Source organism: Taeniopygia guttata, chromosome 37, assembly GCF_048771995.1.
Source record: "Taeniopygia guttata chromosome 37, bTaeGut7.mat, whole genome shotgun sequence".
Taxonomy (NCBI): Eukaryota; Metazoa; Chordata; class Aves; order Passeriformes; family Estrildidae; genus Taeniopygia; species Taeniopygia guttata.
In genome coordinates this window covers 414,136-438,570 of record NC_133062.1, presented here as the reverse complement: position 1 = coordinate 438,570, position 24,435 = coordinate 414,136, and the positions used below count along the sequence as shown (strand labels likewise).

The 24,435-nt window shown below is 47.0% G+C and overlaps 2 protein-coding genes across 5 annotated transcripts in view; both read left to right on the top strand.

Annotated features, from left to right (window-relative positions):
* LOC115491844 (DNA polymerase delta catalytic subunit) overlaps positions 1-9,609 on the top strand; it is a 76,800-nt gene extending 67,191 nt beyond the window's left edge. Inside the window, exons 23-26 of the mRNA XM_072921562.1 lie at positions 2,135-2,248; positions 4,920-4,972; positions 7,422-7,519; positions 9,351-9,609. Of these exons, the coding sequence (XP_072777663.1) occupies positions 2,135-2,248; positions 4,920-4,972; positions 7,422-7,519; positions 9,351-9,447 (362 nt within the window). The 3' untranslated portion in view covers positions 9,448-9,609. The remainder of the gene's footprint in view (positions 1-2,134; positions 2,249-4,919; positions 4,973-7,421; positions 7,520-9,350) is intronic.
* Positions 9,610-11,113: 1,504 nt separating this feature from the next.
* The window catches only part of PRMT1 (protein arginine methyltransferase 1), a 31,150-nt gene continuing 17,828 nt past the window's right edge, over positions 11,114-24,435 (top strand). Inside the window, exons 1-4 of one of the 4 annotated variants that reach the window (XM_041713015.2) lie at positions 11,186-11,251; positions 15,992-16,045; positions 17,900-18,001; positions 20,762-20,917. In XM_041713015.2, the coding sequence (XP_041568949.2) occupies positions 11,222-11,251; positions 15,992-16,045; positions 17,900-18,001; positions 20,762-20,917 (342 nt within the window). In that variant the 5' untranslated portion in view covers positions 11,186-11,221. Of the gene's footprint in view, positions 11,252-15,991; positions 16,046-17,881; positions 18,002-20,761; positions 20,918-24,435 lie in introns of all 4 variants that reach the window. The other 3 variants (XM_041713013.2, XM_041713016.2, XM_041713017.2) reach the window with 3 other exon arrangements.

The following is a 24,435-nucleotide window of genomic DNA, read 5'->3' as shown; positions in this document are numbered from 1 at the left end:
AAACCCCGTCCAAATCGGAGCAAAAACGGCCAAAATTAGAGCGAAAAACGAGTGAAATTTGCCCAAAATCGAACAAAATTCACCCAAAAAAAGCTGCTCTGAGGCCATGCTGAGCCCAGGCCATGCTGCTGTGTGAGTCAGAATTCCCAAATTCCCAAAATTCCCAAAATTCCCAAAAAACCCCAAAATTCCCAAAAAACCGCATCCAAATCGGAGCAAAAACAGCCAAAATAGAGCCAAAAATGAGTGAAATTTGCCCAAAATCGAAAGAAATTCACCCAAAAAAAGCAGCTCCAAGGCCAGGCCGTGCTCCTGCGTGAGTCACAATTCCCAAAAATTCCCAAAATTCCCGAAATTCCCCAAAAAACCCCAAAAATTCCCAAAAAACCCCGTCCAAATCGGAGCAAAAACGGCCAAAATGGAGCAAAAATTGAGCCAAAATTCACCCAAAATTCGAACAAAATTTACCCAAAATTCACTGCAAGACCCTCAAATTTTTGGGGATTTTGGGATGGATTTTGGGGGGGTTTTGGGGGAATTTTGGGGGTTTTGGGTTCCCAGCAATTCCACGATTTTTGGGGTTTTTTTGGGGTAATTTTTGGGGTAATTTTTGGGGATTTTGGGGCTCCCTAACCCCAATTTTTCCCACAGAGGGGGAACACACGCGCTGCAAGACCCTCGAGTTTGGGATGGATTTGGGGTGTTCTGGGATGGATTTTGGGGGGAATTTCGGGGTTTTTGGGGCTCCTGAGACCCCGGGATTTTTGGGGTAAATTTTGGGGTAATTTTTGAGGATTTTGGGGCTCCCTAACCCCAAATTTCCCCCCCAGAGTTGGAGCAGACGCGCTGTAAGACCCTCGAGTTTGGGATGGATTTTGGGTGTTCTGGGATGGATTTTGGGGGGAATTTTGGGGTTTTTGGGTCTCTCAGCGACCTCAGGATTTTTGGGGTAATTTTGGGGGATTTTTGGGGTTTTTTTGGGGTAATTTTTGGGGATTTTGGGGCTCTCTAACCCCAATTTTTCCCCACAGAGGGGGAACACACGCGCTGCAAGACCCTCGAGTTTGGGATGGATTTTGGGCGTTCTGGGATGGATTTTGGGGGGAATTTCGGGGTTTTTGGGTTTGCAGCAACTCCACGATTTTTGAGGTTTTTTTGGGGTAATTTTTAGGGATTTTGGGTCTCCTTAACCCAAATTTTTCCCCACAGAATTGGAGCAGACGCTGCAAGACCCTCGAGTTTGGGGGGATTTTGGGTGTTCTGGGATGGATTTTGGGGGGAATTTCGGGGAAATTTTGGGATTTTTGGGTTTGCATCAACTCCAGAAATTTTGAGGTTTTTTGGGGGGTTTTTTTGGGGTAATTTTTGTGGATTTTGGGTCTCCCTAACCCCAAATTTCTCTCACAGAGGGGGAACACACGCGCTGCAAGACCCTCGAGTTTGGGATGGATTTTGGGCGTTCTGGGATGGATTTTGGGGGGAATTTCGGGGTTTTTGGGGCTCCCTGAGATCCCGGGATTTTTGGGGTAAATTTTGGGGTAATTTTTGAGGATTTTGGGGCTCCCTGACCCCGAATTTCCCCCCCAGAGTTGGAGCAGACGCTGCAAGACCCTCGAGTTTGGGATGGATTTGGGTGTTCTGGGATGGATTTTGGGGGGAATTTCGGGGTTTTTGGGGCTCCCTGAGACCCCGAAATTTTTGGGGTAATTTTTGGGGTAATTTTTGGGGATTTTGGGGCTCCTTAACCCCAAATTTCTCCCACAGAGGGGAAACACACGCGCTGCAAGACCCTCGAGTTTGGGATGGATTTTGGGTGTTCTGGGATGGATTTTTGGGGAAATTTTGGGGTTTTTTGGGTTCGCATCAACTCCAGGATTTCTGGGGGTTTTTTTGGGAGTTTTTTGGGGTAATTTTTGGGGATTTTGGGGCTCCCTAACCCCGATTTTTCCCCACAGAGGGGAAACACACGCGGTGCAAGACCCTCGAGTTTGGGATGGATTTTGGGTGTTCTGGGATGGATTTTGGGGGGAATTTTGGGGTTTTTGGGGCTCCTGAGACCCCGAAATTTTTGGGGTAATTTTTGGGGTAATTTTTGGGGATTTTGGGTCTCTCTAACCCCAATTTTTCCCCACAGAAGGGGAACACACACGGTGTAAAACTCTCCTGACCGCCCGTTCCGGGGCACTCTCGGCCTTCACCTCCAAACGCAGCAGCTGCATCGGCTGCAGGGCCCTGCTGCCCCACCACGGTGAGACCTTAATTAATTAACCACTAATTAACCCCTAATTAATCACCTCAGGGTGGAATTTACCCGGTTTTGCCAAAAAAAACGGGTCCAAAATGGTCAAAATTCGCAAAATTTGACGTTAAAAACGGGATCCTTGTAATTAAAACCCCCTCCCCAACTTAATCATCCCAATGCCTGCCTTAATTAATGAGCCCTTCCCTAATTAACTCCTAATTAATCACCTCTGGGTGGAATTCACCCGGTTTTACAAAAAAAAAAACGGTTAAAAAATGGCCAAAATCCCCAAAATTTGACATTAAAAATGGGATCCTCGTAATTAAAAGCCCCTCCGCAACCTAATCATCCCAATGCCTGCCTTAATTAATGAGCCATGCCCTAATTAATGTGTCCTGCCCTAATTAACCCCTAATTAATCACCTCTGGGTGGAATTAACTTGGTTTTACCAAAAAAAACAGTTCAAAAATGGCCAAAATCCCCAAAATTTGACGTTAAAAATGGGATCCGAGTAATTAAAACCCCCTCCCCAACTTAATCACCCCAATGCCTGCCTTAATTAATGAGCCCTGCCCTAATTAACTGCTAATTAGTCACTTCTGTGTGGAATTCACCCGGTTTTAGCAAAAAAAATGGGTCCGAAACGGCCAAAATCGGCAAAATTTGACGTTAAAAATGGGATCCTCGTAATTAAAACCCCCTCCCCAAATTAATAACCTGAATGCCTGCCCTAATTAATGAGCCCTGCCCTAATTAACTGCTAATTAATCACCTCTGGCTGGAATTCACCCGGTTTTGCCAAAAAAAACGGGTCCGAAATGGCCAAAATCTCTGAAATTTGACGTTAAAAATGGGATCCTCATAATTAAAACCCCCTCCCCAAATTAATCACCCCAATGCTTACCTTAATTAATGAGCCCTGTCCTAATTAACTGCTAATTAATCACCTCTGGGTGGAATTCACCCAGTTTTGTCAAAAAAAACGGTTCAAAAATGGCCAAAATCCGCAAGATTTGATGTTAAAAACGAGATCCTCGTAATTAAAACCCCCTCCCCAAATTAATCACCCCAATGCCTGCCTTAATTAATGAGCCCTGCCCTAATTAACTGCTAATTAATCACCTCTGGGTGGAATTCACCCACTTTTGCCAAAAAAAACGGTTCAAAAATGGCCAAAATCCCCAAAATTTGACGTTAAAAATGGGATCCTCGTAATTAAAACCCCCTCCCCAAATTAATCACCCCAATGCCGGTCCTAATTAATGAGCCCTGACCTAATTAAAGAGCCCTGCCCTAATTAACCCCTAATTAATCACATCTTGGTGGAATTCACCCGGTTTTGCCCAAAAAAACGGGTCCGAAACGGCCAAAATCCCCAAAATTTGACGTTAAAAATGGGATCCTCGTAATTAAAACCCCCTCCCCAAATTAATAACCTGAATGCCGGCCCTGATTAGTGAGCCATGCCCTAATTAATGAGCCCTGCCCTAATTAACTCCTAATTAATCACCTCTGGGTGGAATTCACCCGGTTTTGCCCAAAAAAACGGGTCCGAAACGGCCAAAATCCCCAAAATTTGACGTTAAAAATGGGATCCTCGTAATTAAAACCCCCTCCCCAAATTAATAACCTGAATGCCGGCCCTGATTAGTGAGCCATGCCCTAATTAATGAGCCCTGCCCTAATTAACTCCTAATTAATCACCTCTGGGTGGAATTCACCCGGTTTTGCCAAAAAAACCGGTTCAAAAATGGCCAAAATTCCGAAATTTGACGTTAAAAACGGGATCCTGGTAATTAAAACCCCCTCCCCAACTTAATTACCCCAATGCCTGCCCTAATTAATGAGCCATGCCCTAATTAAAGAGCCCTGCCCTAATTAATCACCTCTGGGTGGAATTCACCCGGTTTTGCCAAAAAAAACGGGTCCGAAACGGCCAAAATACGCAAAATTTAAGGTTAAAAATGGGATCTTAGTAATTAAAACCCCCTCCCCAACTTAATCACCTGAATGCCTGCCCTAATTAATGAGCCATGCCCTAATTAACCCCTAATTAATCACCTCTGGGTGGAATTAACCCGGTTTTAGCAAAAAAAACGGTTCAAAAATGGCCAAAATCCCCGAAATTTGACCTCGAAAATGGGATCCTCGTAATTAAAACCCCCTCTGCAACTTAATCACCCCAATGCTGGACCTAATTAATGAGCCCTGTCCTAATTAAAGAGCCGTGCCCTAATTAACCCCTAATTAATCACCTCTGGGTGGAATTCACCCACTTTTGCCAAAAAAAACGGTTCAAAAATGGCCCAAAATCCCCAAAATTTGATGTTAAAAATGGGATTATCGTAATTAAAACCTCGTCCCCAAATTAACCAACTCTAATTAACGACCCCACCCCTAATTAACGACCCCGACCCAAAATTCCCCCTCCCATCCCTGAAATTAATCCCAAAAATGAGGGTCCAGGACCCCCAAAATCCCCAAAATTCAGCACAAACATCCCCAAAACTGGAGCCCCAAAATCCCCAAATTCAAGCCCCAAAATCCCCAAATTAACATAAAAGTATAATTAAAACCGTCATTAATTAATTAATCCTCCCCCAATTTACCCCTCCCTGCCCAAAATTCGGGGTCCCGCAGCCCCAAATTGACCCAAATTTGCCCCAAAATCCGCAGGTGCAGTTTGCGATTTCTGCCGCCAGAGGGAGTCGGAGCTCTACCAGAAAGAGGTGGGGGCGGATTTGGGGTGAAAATTTGGGGTTTTGGGGCTAAAATTTGGGGGTTTGGGGTTAAAATTTGGGGTTTTGGGGTCACAGATTTGGGATTTTGGGGTTTTGGGGTTTTGAATTTGGGGTTTGGGATCACAATTTGGGGTTTTGGGGTCACAAATTTAGGATTTTGGGGTCACAAATTGGATTTTGGGTCAAAAATTTGGGATTTTGGGATTTGGGGCGAAAATTTGGGATTTAGGGTTCTGAATTTGGGGTTTGGGGCCAAAATGTGGGGATTTTGGACCCAAAATTTGGGATTTTGGGTCACAAATTTGGGGGTTTTGGGGCCAAAATTTGGGGTTTTGGGGTCCCGAATTTGGGATTTGGGGTCCTGAATTTGGGGTTTGGGGTCACAAATTTGGGATTTTATGATTTGGGGTTTTGAATTTGGGGTTTGGGATCACAAATTTGGGATTTTCGGATTTAGGGTCCAAAATTTGGGATTTTGGGGTCCCGAATTTGGGATTTTCAGGTCCCCAATTTGGGATTTTGGGTCACAAATTTGGGGTTTGGGGTCACAAATTTGGGATTTTGGGTCACGAATTTGGGATTTTGGGATTTGGGGTCCTGAATTTGGGGTTTAGGGTTAAAATTTGGGATTTTGGGGTCCCGAATTCGGGGTTTGGGGATTTGGGGTCCTTAATTTGGGGGTTGGGGTCAAGTTTTGGGGGTTTGGTGTCACAATTTGGGGTTTTGGGGCCAAAATTTGGGGTTTTGGGATTTGGGGTCCTGAATTTGGGGTTTTGGGGTTAAATTTTGGGGTTTTGGGTCACAAATTTGGGATTTTGGGGTTAAAATTTGGGGTTTTGGGGCCAAAATTTGGGGGTTTGGGGTCCCCAGTTTGGGGTTTGGGGGCAAAATTTTGGGGTTTTGGGGTCCCGAATTTGGGGGTTTGGGGTTAAAATTTGGGGTTTTGGGGCCAAAATTTGGGGTTTGGGGGTTAAAATTTGGGGTTTTGGGGCCAAAATTTGGGGTTTTGGGTCACAAATTTGGGATTTGGGGTCACAATTTGGGGTTTTGGGGTTAAAATTTGGGATTTTGGGGTCAAAATTTGGGGTTTGGAGGTTAAAATTTGGGGGTTTGGGGTTAAAATTTGGGAATTTGGGTCACAAATTAGGGATTTTGGGGCCAAAATTTGGGGGTTTTAAGTCTTGAATTTGGGGTTTTGGGGTTAAAATTTGGGGTTTTGGGTCCTGAATTTGGGATTTGGATTCCTGAATTTGGGGTTTGGGGTCCTCAATTTGGGATTTTGGGATTTGGGGTTTGGGGCCGAAATTTGGGGTTTTGGGGCCAAAATTTGGGGTTTTGGGGCCAAAATTTGGGGTTTTGGGGCCAAAATTTGGGGTTTTGAGGTTAAAATTTGGGATTTGGATTCCTGAATTTGGGGTTTTGGGGTCCCGAATTTGGGGGTTTGGGGCCAAAATTTGGGGGTTTGGGGTCACAGATTTGGGATTTTGGGGTGCCGAATCTGGGATTTAGGGATTTGGGAATTTGGGGCCAAAATTTGGGGTTTTGGGGTTAAAATTTGGGGGTTTGGGGTTAAAATTTGGGGGTTTTGGGGTCACAAATTTGGGATTTTGGGATTTGGGGTTTGGGGTCACAATTTTGGGGTTTGGGGTCAAAATTTGGGGTTTTGGGGCCAAAATTTGGGATTTTGGGTCACAAATTTGGGATTTTGGGGGATTTGGGGTCCTGAATTTGGGGTTTGGGGTTAAAATTTGGGATTTTGGGGTCACAAATTTGGGGTTTTGGGGATTTGGGGTCCTGAATTTGGGGTTTGGGGTCACAATTTTGGGGTTTTGGGTCACAAATTTGAGGTTTTTGGGGGGTTTGGGGTCCCGATTTTGGGATTTGGGGCCACAATTTTGGGGTTTTGGAGTCACAATTTGGGGTTTTGGGGTCACAAATTTGGGGGTTTGGGGTTAAAATTTGGGGTTTTGGGGCCAAAATTTGGGGTTTTGGGGCCAAAATTTGGGATTTTGGGCCACAAATTTGGGATTTTTGGGATTTGGGGTCCTGAATTTGGGGGTTGGGATCACAAATTTGGGGTTTTTGGGTCACAAATTTTGGATTCCGAATTTGGGGGTTGGGGTCACAAATTTGGGGTTTGGGGTCACAAATTTGGGATATTTTAGGACATTTGGGGATATTTTGGGGATATTTTGGGACATTTTGGGATATTCTAGGACATTTTAGGATTATTTTGGGGGTTATTATGGGATGTTTCTGCCCCTCAGGTGAGCCAGGTGTGGCACCTGGGCAGGGCTGGGATATTTTGGGGATATTTGGGGATATTTTAGGATATTTTAGGGACATTTTGGGGGATATTTTGGGGATTATTTTGGGGATATTTTGGGATATTTTAGGATAATTTTGGGGATATTTTGGGATGTTTCTGTCCCCTCAGGTGAGCCAGGTGTGGCACCTGGAGCGCAGCTTCTCCCGCCTCTGGAGTCAGTGCCAGCGGTGCCAGAGCTCCCTGCTGCAGGACGTGCTCTGCTCCAGGTACGGCGCACCTGGGGCACCTGGGCACACCTGGGCACACCTGGGCACACTAAAAACACACCTGGGCACACCTGGAACACCTGGGCACAGCTGGGGGCACTAAAAACACACCTGGGCACAGCTGGGGGCACCTGGGTGTGTCTATGATACACCTGGGCACAGCTGGAATACACCTGGGGCACACCTGGGGGCACCTGGGGGCACTAAAAACACACCTGGGGGCACTAAAAACACACCTGGGCACACCTGGGCACAGCTAAGATACACCCAAACACACCTGGGCACACCTGTGTCACCTGTCTGTGACACCTGGGCACACCTGAGCACTGCTGGGGGCACTAAAAACACACCTGGGCACAGCTGGGCACACCCCCCAAATCCCCCAAAAACCCCCAACCCCCAAATCCCCCCAAAATACCCCAAAATACCCTCAAATCCCCAAATGTCACCAAACCCCAAAATGTCCCAAAATCCCCAAAAACCCCCTCTAATCCCCCAAAACCCCCAAATCCCCCAAATGTCCCAAAACCCCCCAAAAACCCCAAATCCCCCCAAACCCCCCAAATCCCCCCAAATCCCCCAAACCTCCCACAAACCCCCAAATCCCAGAACCCCCCATATTCCCCAAACCCCCCAAAAACCCCAAATGCCCCAAAACCCCCAAAATCCCCCCAAATCCCAAAATCCCCCAAATCCCTCCAAACCCCCAAATGTCACCAAACCCCAAAAACCCCAAACCCCCCCCAAAACCCCAAAATTCCCCCAGTCCCAAAAAAACCCAAAATTCCCTCAAAACCCCCCAAAATCCCAAAAATGTCCCAAATCCCCCCAGTCCCTAATCCCCTCAAAACCCCCAAAAACCCACAAAATCCCCCCAAATCCCAAATGTCACCAAACCCCAAAATGTCCCAAAAACCCCCCAAACCCCCCAGTCCCAAAATCCCCCCAAATGTCCCCAAAATCCCCCCAAAACCCCCGAAATCCAAAAACCCCCAAAAACCCCAAAAACCCCAAAACCCCCAAAATGTCCCAAATCCCCCAAATTCCCCCAATCCCAAAAACCTCCAAAATCCCCCCAAATCCCAAAACCCCCAAATCTCCCCAATCCCCCCAAAATCCTCCAAAATTCCCCCAAATCCCCAAATGTCCCCAAATCCCCCCAAACCCCCAAATCCCAAAATCCCTCAAACTCCATAAAACCCCAAAAACCCCCAAAACTCCCAAATCCCCCCAAAATCCCCCAAAATCCAAAAACCCCAAAATCCCCCCAAATCCCAAAACACCCCCAAAACCCCACAAACCCCAAAATGCCCCAAAACCCAAAATCCCCAAAATCCCCAAAATGTCCCAAATCCCCCAAATTCCCCCAATCCCAAAAACCTCCAAAATCCCCCCAAAATCCCCCCAAATCCCAAAACCCCCAATCCCCCCAAAACCCCAAATACCCCCCAAAAACCCCAAATCCCCCAAACCCCCCAAAACCCCAAAAAACCCCAAAATCCCCCAAAAACCCCAAGAAACCCCAAATCCCCCAAAACATCCCAAAATCTCCTAAAACCCCCAATCCCCCCAAAATGCCAAAAATCCCCCAAATCCCCCAAAACCCCCCAATCCTAAAAAACCCAAAATGTCCCAAATTCCCCCAATCCCAAAAACCTCCAAAATCCCCCCAAATCCCCCCAAATCTCCCAAAACCCCCCAAATCCCCCCAGCCCTGAAATACCCCAAAACCCCCCAAAAACCCCAAATCCCCCAAAACCTCCCAATCCCTAAATCCCCCCAAAACCCCAAAAAAACCCCAAAATCCCCCAAATTCACCCCAAACCTGCAGCCGGGACTGCCCCATTTTCTACATGCGGCGGAAGGTGCAGAAGGACCTCGAGGCACAACTGGAGCTGCTCCGGCGCTTCGGGACCCCCCAGTGGTGACCCCAAAAACCCCAAAATTCACCCCAAAATCTGCCCCGAAATTTACCCCAAAATTTACCCCGAAAACGGCCCCGAAAATGGCCCAAAAAACCCCAAAAATTTGGGATTTTTGGGGCTGTTACGGTGTTTTTGTATTGGATTTAATAAAAGGTTTTAGTGGTTTCATTTGGGGTTTGTGGGGGATTTTTTGGGGGGTTTTGGGGTTTTTGGGGGTTTTTGGGGGTTTTGGGACATTTTGGATTTTGGGGGATTTTGGAACATTTGGGATTTCGGGGGATATTGGGGGAATTTGGGGGGATTTTGGGACATTTGGGGATTTTGGGACATTTTGGGACATTTAGGGATTTTAGGGTTTTGGGATTTTTGGGGGTTTTGGGGGGTTTTGGGGTTTTTAGGGGTTTTGGGGTTTTTGGGGGTTTTGGGTTTTTTTTCGGGGGGGGTTGGATGGGTTTTTTGGGGAGATTTGGGGGATTTTGGGACATTTGGGATTTTGGGGGATTTGGGGATTTTGGGGGATATTGGGGGGTTTGGGAGATTTGGGGTTTTTTGGGGGGTTTTGGGATTTTGGGGGATTTGGGGGTTTTGGGGGATATTGGGGGGATTTTGGGGTTTTTGGGGGTTTTGTGGTTTTGGTGGATTTTGGGATTTGGGGGGATTTGGGGACATTTGGGGGATTTGGGGGATTTTGGGACATTTGAGGGATTTTGGGACATTTGGGGTTTTCGAGTTTTGGGGTTTTTTGGGGGAGGTTTGGGGGATTTTGGGACATTTTGGGATTGGGGGATTTGGGGTTTTTGGGGGGATTTGGGGGAGGTTTGGGGGAGTTTTTGGGGGGGATTTTTGGGGATTTGGGGGATTTTGGGACATTTGGGGGTTTGGGGTTTTTTGGGGGGATTTGGGGTCTTTGGGGTTTTTTTGGGGCGGTTTTTTGGGGGGAATTTTTGGGGATTTCGGGTATTTTCGGAGATTTGGGGGGGTTGGGTTTTTTGGGGCATTTGGGGGATTTTGGGGGTTTTGGGGTTTTTGGGGGTTTTTTGAGGTTTTTTGAGGTTTTTTCGGGGGAGGTTTGGGGGGTTTTGGGGGGGGATTTTGGGGTATTTCAGGGCTGGGGGGATTTGGGGGATTTTGAGACATTTTGGGACATTGGGGGGATTTGGGGGTTTGGGGACATTTGGGGGATTTTGGGACATTTGGGGTTTTTTGGGAATTTGGGGGTTTTGGGGTTTTTTGGGGGGTTTTTTTGGGGTTTTGGGGGAAATTTTGGGGTTTTTTGGGGGGGGGGTTTTGGGGACTTCAGGACATTTCAGGATTGGGGGGATTTGGGGGATTTTAGGAGGCTTTGGGGAATTTTAGGACATTTTGGGATATTGGGGGGATTTGGGGATTTTTTGAAGCTTTGGGGGATTTTTTTGGGTTTTTTTGGGGATTTTTTGGCGTTTTAAGGCGGAATTTACCACGATCGCTCCGGCCGCTAGGCGGCGCTGCGCAGTGGGCGTGGCTTTCTGATTGACACCTCCCCCACCCAATCAGCGTGCAGCACCGCCCCTCCGCACCGCCTCGTGGGCGTGGCTTCCCTTCCACCCATGACTGACAACCCTCCCGCCCAATCAGCGCTGCGGGGGGTGGGTTAACCCTGATTGGCGTTAGCTCTGTCCAATCATAACGCGTCGAGCGGGAAGCTGCGGCCAATGAGGAGCCGCGCGGGGGGCCGGCGGAGGCCCCGCCCCCGCTATAAAAGGCCGGGGCGGTGAGGGCCGCTGCTGGCGCTCACAAGATGGCGGAGGCGGCCAATTGCACCATGGAGGTGAGAGCGGCGGTAACGGCGCGGGAACCGCCGGTACCGGGCGGGAACCGCCGGGCCTGAGGGAAAAGTGGGCCCGGAGAGGCGGGAAACGGCCCCGGGAGCGGCGGGGGAGGCGCGGGGAGGGCGCTGAGGGGGCCTCGTGGATTGGGGGGGGGGTGCTCTGAGGGATGGGGGGCGGCTCTGAGGGGCCCTCAGGGGTAGGGGGGGCTCTGAGGGGGCTGAGGGGTTCCTAATGAGGGTTTGGGGGTTTTTATTAAATTTTGGGGGTTTTAGTTAAATTTTGGGGGTTTTTAATGAAATTTTGGGGGTTTTAAATGAAATTTTGGGGCTCTGAGGGATGGGGGGCGGCTCTGAGGGGCCCTCAGGGATGGGGGGAGGCTGAGGAGCTCTGAGGGGAGCCCTGAGGGGGCTGAGGGGTTTTTAATGGGATTTTGAGGTTTTTTTATGAATTTTTGGGGTTTTTAAGGAAATTTTGGGGTTTTTAATGAAATTTTGGGGCTCTGAGGGGCTCTGAGGGATGGGGGCGGCTCTGAGGGGCTCTGAGGGATGAGAGGGGCTCTGAGGGGGCTGAGTGGTTTTTAATTAGGTTTTGAGTTTTTTTATGAAATTCTGGGGTTTTTAATAAAATTTTGGGGTTTTTAATGAAACTTAGGGGGTTTTAATTAAATTTTGGGGGTTTTTAAATGAAATTTTGGGGCTCTGAGAGATGGGGGGCGGCTCTGAGGGGCCCTCAGGGATGGGGGGGGGCGCTGAGGGCTCTGAGGGGGACTCTGAGGGGGCTGAGGGGTTTTTAGTGAGGTTTTGAGGGTTTTTTATGAAATTTTGGGTTTTTTAATGAAATTTTGGGGGTTTTTAATGAAATTTTGGGGTTTTTAATGAAATTTTGGGGCTCTGAGGGACCCTCAGGGATGGCGGGGGGCGCTGAGGGGCTCTGAGGGATGAGGGGGACTCTGAGGGGGCTGAGGGGTTTTTAATGAGGTTTTGAGGTTTTTTATGAAATTTTGGAGTTTTTAATGAAATTTTGGGGGTTTTTTAATGAGATTTTGGGGCTCTGAGGGACCCTCAGGGATTGGGGGGGGGCTCTGAGGGGCCCTCAGGGCTCTGAGGGGCTCTGAGGGATGAGGGTGGCTTTAAGGGGGCTGAGGGGTTTTTAGTGAGGTTTTGAGGTTTTTTATGAAATTTTGGGGGTTTTAGTTAAATTTTGGGGTTTTTAATGAAATTTTGGGGGTTTTTAATGAAATTTTGGGGTTCTGAGGGATGGGGGGTGGTTCTGAGGGGCCCTCAGGGGCTCTGAGGGGCTCTGAGGGATAAGAGGAGCTCTGAGGGGGCTGAGGGGTTTTTAAGGAGGTTTTGAGTTTTTTTATGAAATTTTGGGGTTTTTAATGAAATTCTGGGGTTTTTAATGAAATTTTGGGGTTTTTTAATGAAATTTTGGGGCTCTGAGGGGCTCTGAGGGATGGGGGCGGCTCTGAGGGGCCCTCAGGGGCTCTGAGGGGCTCTGAGGGATGAGGGAGACTCTGAGGGGGCTGAGGGGTTTTTAATGAGGTTTTGAGGTTTTTTTATGAATTTTGGGGGTTTTTAATGAAATTTGGGGGTTTTTTTGTGAAATTTTGGGGCTCTGAGGGGTTTTTAATGAGAGTTTGAGGTTTTTTATGAAATTTTGGGGTTTTTTATGAAATTTTGGGGTTTTTTAATGAAATTTTGGGGCTCTGAGGGGGCTGAGGGGTTTTTAATGAGGGTTTGAGGTTTTTAATGAATTTTTGGGGTTTTTAATGAATTTTTGGGGCTCTGAGGGGCTCTGAGAGGTTTTTAATGAGGGTTTGGGGTTTTTTATGAAATTTTGGGGTTTTTAATGAAATTTTGGGGGTTTTATTGAGATTTTGGGTTTTTAATGACATTTTGGGGGATTTTAATGAGGTTTGGGGGCTTTAATGAGGATTTGGGGTCTGTAGTGAGGGTTTGGGGATTTTTATGGAATTTTGGGGGACTTTAAAGAGGTTTTGGGGTTTTTAGTGAGGGTTTGGGGTTTTTAGTGAGATTTTGGGGTTTTTTAATGAGATTTTGGGGTTTTTTAGTGAGGGTTTGGGGATTTTAATGAAATTTTGGGGTTTTTAGTGAGGGTTTGCAGGGTTTAATTAAATTCTGGGGTTTTTTAGTGAAATTATGGGGTTTTTTTGTGAGATTTGGGGGGTTTATTGAAATTTTGGGTGTTTTAGTGAGGGTTTGAGGGTTTTAATGAAATTTTGGTGTTCTTTAATGAAATTCGGGGGTTTTAGTGCGGATTTGGGGTTTTTAGTGAAATTTTGGGGTTTGTTACAAAATTTTGGGGGATTTTAATGAAATTTTGGGGGATTTTAATGAGGATTTAGGGTTTTTTGTGAGATTTTGGGGTTTTTTGTGAGATTTTGTGGTTTTTAGTGAAAATTTGGGATTTTTTTAATGACATTTTGGGTCTGGGACCCACAAAATCATCAGGGACCCCAAAATTTTGGGTCAGGGACCCCCCAAATCTTCAGGGACCCCAAAATTTTGGGACTGGGACCCCCCAAAATCATCAGGGACCCCAAAACTTTGGGTCAGGGACCCCCAGAATCATCAGGGACCCCAAAATTTTGGGTCAGGGACCCCCCAAAATCCTCAGGGACCCCAAAATTTGGGTTTTCAGCCCCCCCAAATCCTCAAAGTCACCCCAAATTTTGGTCCTGACCCCCCTAAACCGCCAAAATTTGGGGCCTGGACCCCCCTAAATCCCCTCTGCCCCCCAAAATTGGGGTCGTGACCCCCCAAGAGCCCCTCCCACCCCCCCACCCCCAATTTAGGGTCCCCCAACCCCAATTTTGGGGACCCCAACCCCATTTTAGGGACCCCCAGCCCTATTTTTGGGGTCCCAAACCCCATTTTTGGCCTCAAAACCCCAATTTTGGGGTCCCCCGCCCCATTTTTGGGGTCCCAAACCCCATTTTTGGCCTCAAAACCCCAATTTTGGGGTCCCAAACCCCATTTTTGGGGTCCCAAACCCCATTTTTGGCCTCAAAACCCCATTTTAGGATTCCCCCATCCAATTTTTGGGGTCCCACACCCCATTTTTGGGGTCCCAAACCCCAATTTTGGGGTCCCAAACCCCATTTTTGGCCTCAAAACCCCATTTTTGGTGTCCCAAACCCCATTTTTGGCCTCAAAACCCCAATTTTAGGGTCCCCCACCCCGTTTTTAGACTCCCTCAGCCCCAATTTTGGGGTCCCAAACCCCATTTTTGGCCTCAAAACCCCATTTTAGGATTCCCCCATCCAATCTTTGGGGTCCCTCACGCCGTTTTTGGGGTCCCCCACCCCATTTTAGGGATCCCACCCCAATTTTCCGCTCCCCCAGCCCCAATTTTGGGGTCCCAAACCCCATTTTTGGCCTCAAAACCCCAATTTTGGGGTCCAAACCCCATTTTTGGCCTCAAAACCCCAATTTTGGGGTCCCCCACCCCATTTCTGGGGTCCCCCACCCCATTTCTGGGGTCCCCCACCCCAATTTTGGGGTCCCCCACCCCATTTTAGGGATCCCACCCCATTTTTAAGCTCCCCCAGCCCCAATTTTGAGGTCCCAAATTCCAATTTTGGGGTCCCTCACCCCATTTTTGGCCTCAAAACCCCAATTTTAGGGTCCCCCACCCCATTTTTGGGGTCCCTCATCCCGATTTTGGGGTCCCCCACCCCATTTTAGGGATCCCACCCCATTTTTAGCTTCCCCCAGCCCCAATTTTGGGGTCCCAAACCCCAATTTTGGGGTCCCAAACCCCATTTTTTGCCTCAAAACCCTATTTTAGGATTCCCCCATCCAATTTTTGGGGTCCCAAACCTCATTTTTGGCCTCAAAACCCCAATTTTGGGGTCCCAAACCCCATTTTTGGCCTCAAAACTCCAATTTTAGGGTCCCCCACCCCATTTTACGGATCCCACCCCATTTTTAGGCTCCTCCACCCAATTTTTGGCCTCAAAACCCCAATTTTGGGGTCCCAAACCCCAATTCTGGGGTCCCAAACCCCATTTTTGGGGTCCCTCACCCCATTTTTGGGGTCACCCCATTTTTAGGCTCCCCCAGCCCCAATTTTGGGGTCCCTCACCCCGTTTTGGGGTCCCCCAACCCCATTTTTGGGGTCCCTCACCCCATTTGTGGGGTGCCCCACCCCATTTTTGGGGTCCCAAACCCCATTTTTGGCCTCAAAACCCCAATTTTAGGGTCCCCCACCCCATTTTTGGGGTCCCAAACCCCATTTTTGGCCTCAAAACCCCAATTTTAGGGTCCCCCACCCCATTTTTGGGGTCCCAAACCCCATTTTTGCCCTCAAAACCCCATTTTTGGGGTCCCCCACCCCATTTTTAGGCTCCCCCAGCCCCAATTTTGGGGTCCCAAACCCCATTTTTGGCCTCAAAACCCCATTTTAGGATTCCCCCATCCAATTTTTGGGGTCCCTCACCCCATTTTTGGGGTCCCCCACCAAATTTTTTGGGATCCTACCCCATTTTTAGCCTCCCCCAGCCCCAGTTTTGGGGTCCCCCACCCCGTTTTTGGTCTCAAAACCCCAATTTTGGGGTCCCAAACCCCATTTTTGGCCTCAAAACCCCAATTTTGGGGTCCCCCACCCCATTTTTGGGGTCCCAAACCCCATTTTTGGCCACAAAACCCTAATTTTGGGGTGCCCCACCCCGTTTTTGGGGTGCCCGGTGACGTGTCTCGTTCCTCTTTCCCCAGAATTTTGTAGCCACCCTGGCTAACGGGATGAGCCTGCGGCCGCCTCGGGAGGAAGTAAATATTCCTGAAAAACCCCAAATCCAACCCAAAAAACACCCCAAATCTGGGAAAAAATATAAATCCAGCCACAAAAACATCGAAATCTGGGAAAAAGCCGAAATTCTGGGGGAAAAAACCCAAATCCAGCCCCAAAAAAACCCAAATCCGGGAAAATTCAAAATTCAGGGGAAAAAAAACCCCAAATCCAGCCCCAAAACCCCCCAAATCTGGGAAAAAATAAAAATTCAGACCCCAAAAACCTCAAAATCTGGGAAAAAAATCCAAAATTCAGGGGGAAAAAACCCCAAATCCAGCCCCAAAATCTGGGAAAAACCCAAAATTCTGGGTAGAAAAAACCCCAAATCCAGCCCCAAAAACCCCCAAATCTGGGAAAAAACCCAAATCCAGCCCCAAAAAACCCAAATCTGTGAAAATTCAAAATTCAGGGGAAAACCCCCAAATCCAGCCCCAAAAAACCCCAAATCTGTGAAAATCCGAAATTCTGGGGGAAAACCCAAAAATTTGGGGGAAAAAAACCCCAAATCCGGCCCCAAAATCCAGAAAACCCCACAAAATTCTGGGGGGGGGGAAAATTGCAAAATAATGGGATTTTATGGGATTTTGGTGATTTTAATGGGATTTCAATGGGATTTTGGTGTTTTTAATGGGATTTCCATGGAATTTCAGTGGGATTTGGATGGGATTTCGGTTTTTAATAGGATTTTAGTGGGATTTCAATGGGATTTAGGTGGGATTTCCATGGAATTTCAGTGGGATTTTGGTGGGATTTTGGTGTTTTTAATGGAATTTCAGTGGGATTTGGGTGTTTTTAATGGGATTTTAGTGGGATTTGGGTGGAATTTCAGTGTTTTTAATGGGATTTGGGTGGTTTTTGGGTGGGATTTGGGTGTTTTTAATGGGATTTTAGTGGGATTTGTGTGTTTTTAACGGGATTTCAGTGGGATTTGTGTGGGATTTTGGTGTTTTTAAAGGGATTTGGGTGGTTTTTGGGTGGGATTTGAGTGTTTTTAACAGGATTTGTGTGGGATTTGTGTGTTTTTAAGGGGATTTCAGTGGGATTTGTGTATTTTTAACAGGATTTGTGTGGGATTTGTGTGTTTTTTAACGGGATTTCAGTGGGATTTGTGTATTTTTAACGGGATTTCAGTGGGATTTGTGTGTTTTTAATGGGATTTGTGTGGGATTTTGGTGTTTTTAATGGGATTTGGGTGAAATTTTTTGGTTTTTGATGGGATTTCTGTGGGATTTCTTTGTTTTTAATGGGATTTGGGTGTTTTTAATGGGATTTCAGTGTTTTTAACAGGATTTGTGTGGGATTTGGGTGAAATTTGTGTATTTTTAACGGGATTTCAGTGGGATTTGGGTATTTTTAACGGGATTTCAGTGGGATTTGTGTGTTTTTAACGGGATTTCAGTGGGATTTGTGTGTTTTTAATGGGATTTCAGTGTTTTTAACAGGATTTGTGTGGGATTTGGGTGAATTTTTTGGTTTTTTAATGGGATTTCAGTGGGATTTTTGTGTTTTTTAACGGGATTTCAGTGGGACTTGGGTGAAATTTTTGTGGTTTTAACGGGATTTCAGTGGGATTTGAGTGTTTTTAACGGGATTTCAGTGGGATTTGTGTGGGATTTTGGTGTTTTTAATAAGATTTCGGTGTTTTTAACGGGATTTCAGTGGGATTTGTGTGAAATTTTTGTGTTTTTAACGGGATTTCAGTGGGATTTGTGTGGGATTTGGGTGTTTTTAATGGGATTTGGGTGGGATTTGTGTCAGATTTGGATGTTTTTAACGGGATTTCAGTGGGATTTGTGTGTTTGTGACGCCCCCAGCCCCTCTGTGCCCCCCAGGTGTCGTGCCCGCCCCCCGAGGGCAGCGCCAAACCCTCGGCCGAGGACATGACCTCCAAAGATTATTACTTCGACTCCTACGCCCACTTCGGCATCCACGAGGTAAAAACCCCAAATCTGCCCCAAAAACTGCCCCAAATCCTCCCCAAACCCATCCTGGGGCAGTTTAAAGGGGATTTTGGGGGGATTTTTGGGGGGATTTTGGCCGGGTTTGGGTCCTGTGCCCACTTCAGCATCCATAAGGTACCAAAAATGCCCCAAATCCACCCAAAATCACCTGAAATTAACCCAAAATCCAGCCAAAATAATCTGAAATGAACCAAAAATTACCTGAAATTAACTCAGAATTACATTAAAATCTATCCTGAGGGGTTTTGGGGGGATTTAAACGGGATTTTTGGGGGGATTTTGGCCGGGTTTGGGTCCTGTGCCCACTTCAGCATCCATAAGGTACCAAAAACTCCCAAAATCCACCCAAAATCCACCCAGAATAATCTGAAATGAACCAAAAATTACCTGAAATTAACTCAAAATTACATCAAAATTCATCCTGAGGGGTTTTGGGGGGATTTAAAGGGGATTTTTGGGGGGATTTTGGCTGAGTTTGAATTCTATACCAAATTTGGTGTCCAGGAGGTACCAAAAACAGCCAAAATTGACCCAAAATCACCTGAAATTCACCCAAAATCATCTGAAATTAACCTAAAATCACCTGAAATTAACCCAAAATTACATCAAAATTCATCCTGAGGGGTTTTGGGGGGATTAAAGGGGATTTTTGGGGGGATTTTGGCTGGTTTGGGTCCTGTGCCCACTTCAGCATCCATAAGGTACCAAAAACTCCCAAAATCCACCCAAAATCACCTGAAATTAACCCAAAATCCAGCCAAAATAATCTGAAATTAACCCAAAATTACCTGAAATTAACTCAGAATTACATAAAAATCCATCCTGAGGGGTTTTGGGAGGATTAAAGGGGATTTTGGGGGGATTTTTGGGGGGATTTTGGCTGGGTTTGGGTCCTGTGCCCACTTCGGCATCCACGAGGTAAAAACCCCAAATCCGCCCCAAATTCACCCAAAAATCTGCCCCAAATCCATCCTGGGGCGGTTTAAAGGGGATTTGGGGGGGATTTTTGGGGGGATTTTGGCTGGGTTTGGGTCCTGTGCCCATTTCAGCATCCACAAGGTACCAAAAATGCCCCAAATCCTCCCAAAATCACCTGAAATTAACCCAAAATCACCTGAAATTCACCCAAAATCACCCGAAATTAACTCAAAATTGCATCAAAATCCATCCCCAGGGGTTTTGGGGGGATTTAAAGGGGATTTTTGGGGGGATTTTGGCCGGGTTTGGGTCCTGTGCCCACTTCAACATCCACGAGGTACCAAAAATGCCCCAAATCCACCCGAAATCACCTGAAATTCACCCAAAATCCAGCCAAAATAATCGGAAATGAACCAAAAATTACCTGAAATTAACCCAAAATTACATCAAAATCCATCCTGAGGGGTTTTGGGGGGTTTAAAGGGGATTTTTGGGGGATTTTGGCTGAGTTTGAATTCTATACCAAATTTGGTGTCCAAGAGGTACCAAAAACAGCCAAAATTGACCCAAAAGCATCTGAAATTAACCCAAAATCCAGCCAAAATAATCTGAAATGAACCAAAAATTACCTGAAATTAACTCAAAATTACATAAAAATCCATCCTGAGGGGTTTTGGGGGGATTTAAAGGGGATTTTTGGGGGGATTTTCGCCGGGTTTGGGTCCTGTGCCCGCTTCAGCATCCATAAGGTACCAAAAACTCCCAAAATCCACCCAAAATAATCTGAAATTAACCAAAAATTACCTGAAATTAACCCAAAATTACATCAAAATCCATCCTCAGGGGTTTTGGGGGGATTTAAAGGGGATTTTTGATTTTTTGGGGTTTTTAGGGGGGATTTTGGCTGAGTTTGAATTCTATACCAAATTTGGTGTCCAGAAGGTACCAAAAACAGCCAAAATTGACCCAAAATCCGCCTGAAATCACCTGAAATTCACCCAAATTTTGGGGTTCCCCCGGTGATTTTTGGGGCGGGATTTTAGGGACGATTTTGAGCAGAAATCACCAAATTTTGCCGAAATTTCCTCCGATTTTTTAGGAATTTCATCCTATTTTTTAGGAATTTCATCTGATTTTTTAGGAATTTCATCCTATTTTTTAGGAATTTCATCTGATTTTTTAGGAATTTCATCTGATTTTTTAGGAATTTCATCCAATTTTGCTGGGAATTCAGGTGTTTTTTTTTTTAACCCCTCAAATCCCAGTTGATTTTTGGGGTTCTGGGATGGGATTTTAGGGACAATTTTGAGCAGAAATCACCAAATTTTGCCAGAATTTCCTCCGATTTTTTAGGAATTTCATCCGATTTTTTAGGAATTTCATCTGATTTCTCTGGGAATTTCGGGGTGTTTTTAACTCCTTAAATCCCAGCTGGTTTTTGGGGTTCTGGGATGGGATTTTAGGGACAATTTTTAGCAAAAATCACCAAATTTTGCCGGAATTTTGTCCGATTTTTTAGGAATTTCATCCAATTTTTTAGGAATTTCATCCGATTTTTTAGGAATTTGATCCAATTTCACTGGGAATTCCGTGGGGTTTTTTAACCCCTCAAATCCCAGCTGGTTTTTGGGGTTCTGGGATGGGATTTTAGGGACAATTTTGAGCAGAAATCACCAAATTTTGCCGAAATTTCCTGCTATTTTTTAGGAATTTCATCCGATTTCACCGGGATTTTTGCCTTTTTTTTTAACCCCTCAAACCCCATCTGATTTTTGGTATTTCCCAACTAATTTTTGGCCTTTTTCCCCCAAAAAGGAGATGCTGAAGGACGAGGTGAGGACGCTGACCTACCGCAACTCCATGTTCCACAACCGACACCTCTTCAAGGACAAAGTGGTGCTGGACGTGGGCAGCGGCACCGGGATCCTCTGCATGTTCGCTGCCAAGGCCGGGGCCAGGAGAGTTATTGGGGTAAATTTGGGCGATTTTGGGTCATTTTGTGTCATTTTGAGTCATTTTGGGTCAATTTGTGTCATTTTGGGGGGAATTCGGGTCATTTTGGGGCAGTTTTGGGGCAGTTTTGGGGTCCTGTCAGGGGCATCCTCTGCATGTTCGCTGCTAAAGCTGGGGCCAGGAGAGTTATTGGGGTAAATTTGGGCGATTTTGGGATTTTGGGTCATTTTGGGCGGAATTTGGGTCATTTTGGGTCCGTTTTGTGTCATTTTTTGTCAGTTTTGGGGCAGTTTTGGGGCACTTTTGGGGTCCTGTCAGGGGCATCCTCTGCATGTTCGCTGCCAAGGCCGGGGCCAGGAGAGTTATTGGGGTAAATTTGGGCGATTTTGGGTCACTTTGGGCGATTTTGGGTCACTTTGGGTCATTTTGGGGCAGTTTTGTGTCATTTTGGGTCAGTTTTGGGTCAGTTTGGGGCAGGTTTGAGGCACTTTTGGGGTCCTGTCAGGGGCATCCTCTGCATGTTCGCTGCCAAGGCCGGGGCCAGGAGAGTTATTGGGGTAAAATTGGGCGATTTTGGGTCATTTTGGGCAGTTTTGGGTCAGTTTGTGTCATTTTGTGTCATTTTGGGGCAGTTTTGGGTCATTTTGGGGCAGTTTTGGGGTCCTGTCAGGGGCATCCTCTGCATGTTGGCTGCCAAGGCCGGGGCCAGGAGAGTTATTGGGGTAAAATTGGGCGATTTTGGGTCATTTTGGGTCAGTTTGTGTCATTTGGGGCAGTTTGGGGGAAATTCGGCTCAGTTTGGGGCAGTTTAGAGCAGTTTTGGGTCACTTTTGGGGCAGTTTTGGGGTCCTGTCAGGGGCATCCTCTGCATGTTCGCTGCCAAGGCCGGGGCCAGGAGAGTTATTGGGGTAAATTTGGGCGATTTTGGGATTTTGGGCAGTTTTGGGAAAAATTTGGGTCATTTTGGGTCAGTTTGAGGGGAATTTGGGACAGTTTTGGGTCATTTTGGGGCTGGTTTGGTGCTGGACGTGGGCAGTGGCACCGGGATCCTCTGCATGTTCGCTGCCAAAGCCGGGGCCAGGAGAGTTATTGGGGTAAATTTTGGGGATTTTGGGTCATTTTGGGGCAGTTTGTGTCATTTTGGGTCATTTTGGGTCAGTTTGGGGGGAATTTGGGGCAGTTTTGGGTCAGTTTGAGGCAGTTTTGGGGCAGTTTTGGGGTCCTGTCAGGGGCACCCTCTGCATGTTCGCTGCCAAGGCCGGCGCCAGGAGAGTTATTGGGGTAAATTTGGGCGATTTTGGGTCATTTTGTGTCATTTTGGGTCATTTTGGGTCAGTTTAGAGGTAATTTGGGTCATTTTGGGGGGAATTCGGGTCATTTTGGGGCAGTTTTGGGGCACTTTTGGGGTCCTGTCAGGGGCATCCTCTGCATGTTCGCTGCTAAAGCCGGCGCCAGGAGAGTTATTGGGGTAAATTTGGGCGATTTTGGGTCATTTTGGGCAGTTTTGGGAAAAATTTGGGTCATTTTGGGTCAGTTTGGGGCTGGTTTGGGTCCATTTAGGGCTGGTTTGGGTCAGTTTTGGGTCAGTTTTGGGGTCCTGTCAGGGGCATCCTCTGCATGTTCGCTGCTAAAGCTGGGGCCAGGAGAGTTATTGGGGTAAATTTGGGCGATTTTGGGTCATTTTGGGTCATTTTGGGGGAATTTGGTACAATTTTGGGCCATTTTGGGGCAGGTTTGAGGCACTTTTGGGGCACTTTTGGGGTCCTGTCAGGGGCATCCTCTGCATGTTCGCTGCCAAGGCCGGGGCCAGGAGAGTTATTGGGGTAAATTTGGGCGATTTTGGGATTTTGGGCAGTTTTGGGGGGAATTTGGGTAATTTTGGGGCAGTTTTGTGTCATTTTGGGTCAGTTTTGGGTCAGTTTGGGGCAGTTTTGGGTCAGTTTTGGGCTCCTGTCAGGGGCATCCTCTGCATGTTCGCTGCTAAAGCCGGGGCCAGGAGAGTTATTGGGGTAAAATTGGGCGATTTTGGGATTTTGGGCAGTTTTGGGGGGAATTTGGGTCATTTTGGGGGGAATTCGGGTCAGTTTGGGGCAGTTTTGGGGCACTTTTGGGGCACTTTTGGGTTCCTGTCAGGGGCATCCTCTGCATGTTCGCTGCCAAAGCTGGGGCCAGGAGAGTTATTGGGGTAAATTTGGGCGATTTTGGGTCATTTTGTGTCATTTTGTGTCATTTTGGGGGAATTTGGTACAATTTTGGGTCATTTTGGGTCAGTTTGGGGCAGTTTTGGGGCACTTTTGGGGTCCTGTCAGGGGCATCCTCTGCATGTTCGCTGCCAAGGCCGGGGCCAGGAGAGTTATTGGGGTAAATTTGGGCGATTTTGGGTCATTTTGGGTCAGTTTGTGTCATTTTGGGTCATTTTTGGGTCAGTTTGAGTCAGTTTAGGGGGAATTTGGGTCATTTTGGGGCTGGTTTGGGGCAGGTTTGAGGCACTTTTGGGGCACTTTTGGGGTCCTGTCAGGGGCATCCTCTGCATGTTCGCTGCTAAAGCCGGGGCCAGGAGAGTTATTGGGGTAAATTTGGGCGATTTTGGGTCATTTTGGGCAGTTTTGGGAAAAATTTGGGTGATTTTGGGGGGAATTCGGGTCATTTTGGGGCACTTTTGGGTCCTGTCAGGGCCATCCTCTGCATGTTCGCTGCTAAAGCCGGGGCCAGGAGAGTTATTGGGGTAAATTTGGGCAATTTTGGGATTTTGGGCACTTTTGGGGGGAATTTGGGTCATTTTGGGTCCGTTTTGTGTCATTTTTTGTCAGTTTTGGGGCAGTTTTGGGGCACTTTTGGGGTCCTGTCAGGGGCATCCTCTGCATGTTCGCTGCCAAGGCCGGGGCCAGGAGAGTTATTGGGGTAAAATTGGGCGATTTTGGGATTTTGGGCAATTTTGGGGAAATTTGGTACAATTTTGGGTCGTTTTGGGGCAGTTTTGTGTCATTTTGGGGCACTTTTGGGGCATTTTTGGGGCAGTTTTGGGGTCCTGTCAGGGGCATCCTCTGCATGTTCGCTGCCAAGGCCGGGGCCAGGAGAGTTATTGGGGTAAATTTGGGCGATTTTGGGTCATTTTGTGTCATTTTGTGTCAGTTTGGGGCAGTTTGGGGGGAATTTGGGTCCTTTTGGGGCACTTTTGGGGTCCTGTCAGGGGCATCCTCTGCATGTTCGCTGCCAAGGCCGGGGCCAGGAGAGTTATTGGGGTAAAATTGGGCGATTTTGGGTCATTTTGGGCAGTTTTGGGAAAAATTTGGGTCATTTTGGGTCCGTTTTGTGTCATTTTTTGTCAGTTTGGGGCAGTTTTGGGTCAGTTTTGGGGTCCTGTCAGGGGCATCCTCTGCATGTTCGCTGCCAAGGCCGGGGCCAGGAGAGTTATTGGGGTAAAATTGGGCGATTTTGGGATTTTGGGCAGTTTTGGGGGGAATTTGGGTCATTTTGGGTCAGTTTGGGGGAAATTTGGGACAGTTTTGGGTCAGTTTGGGGCTGGTTTGGTGCTG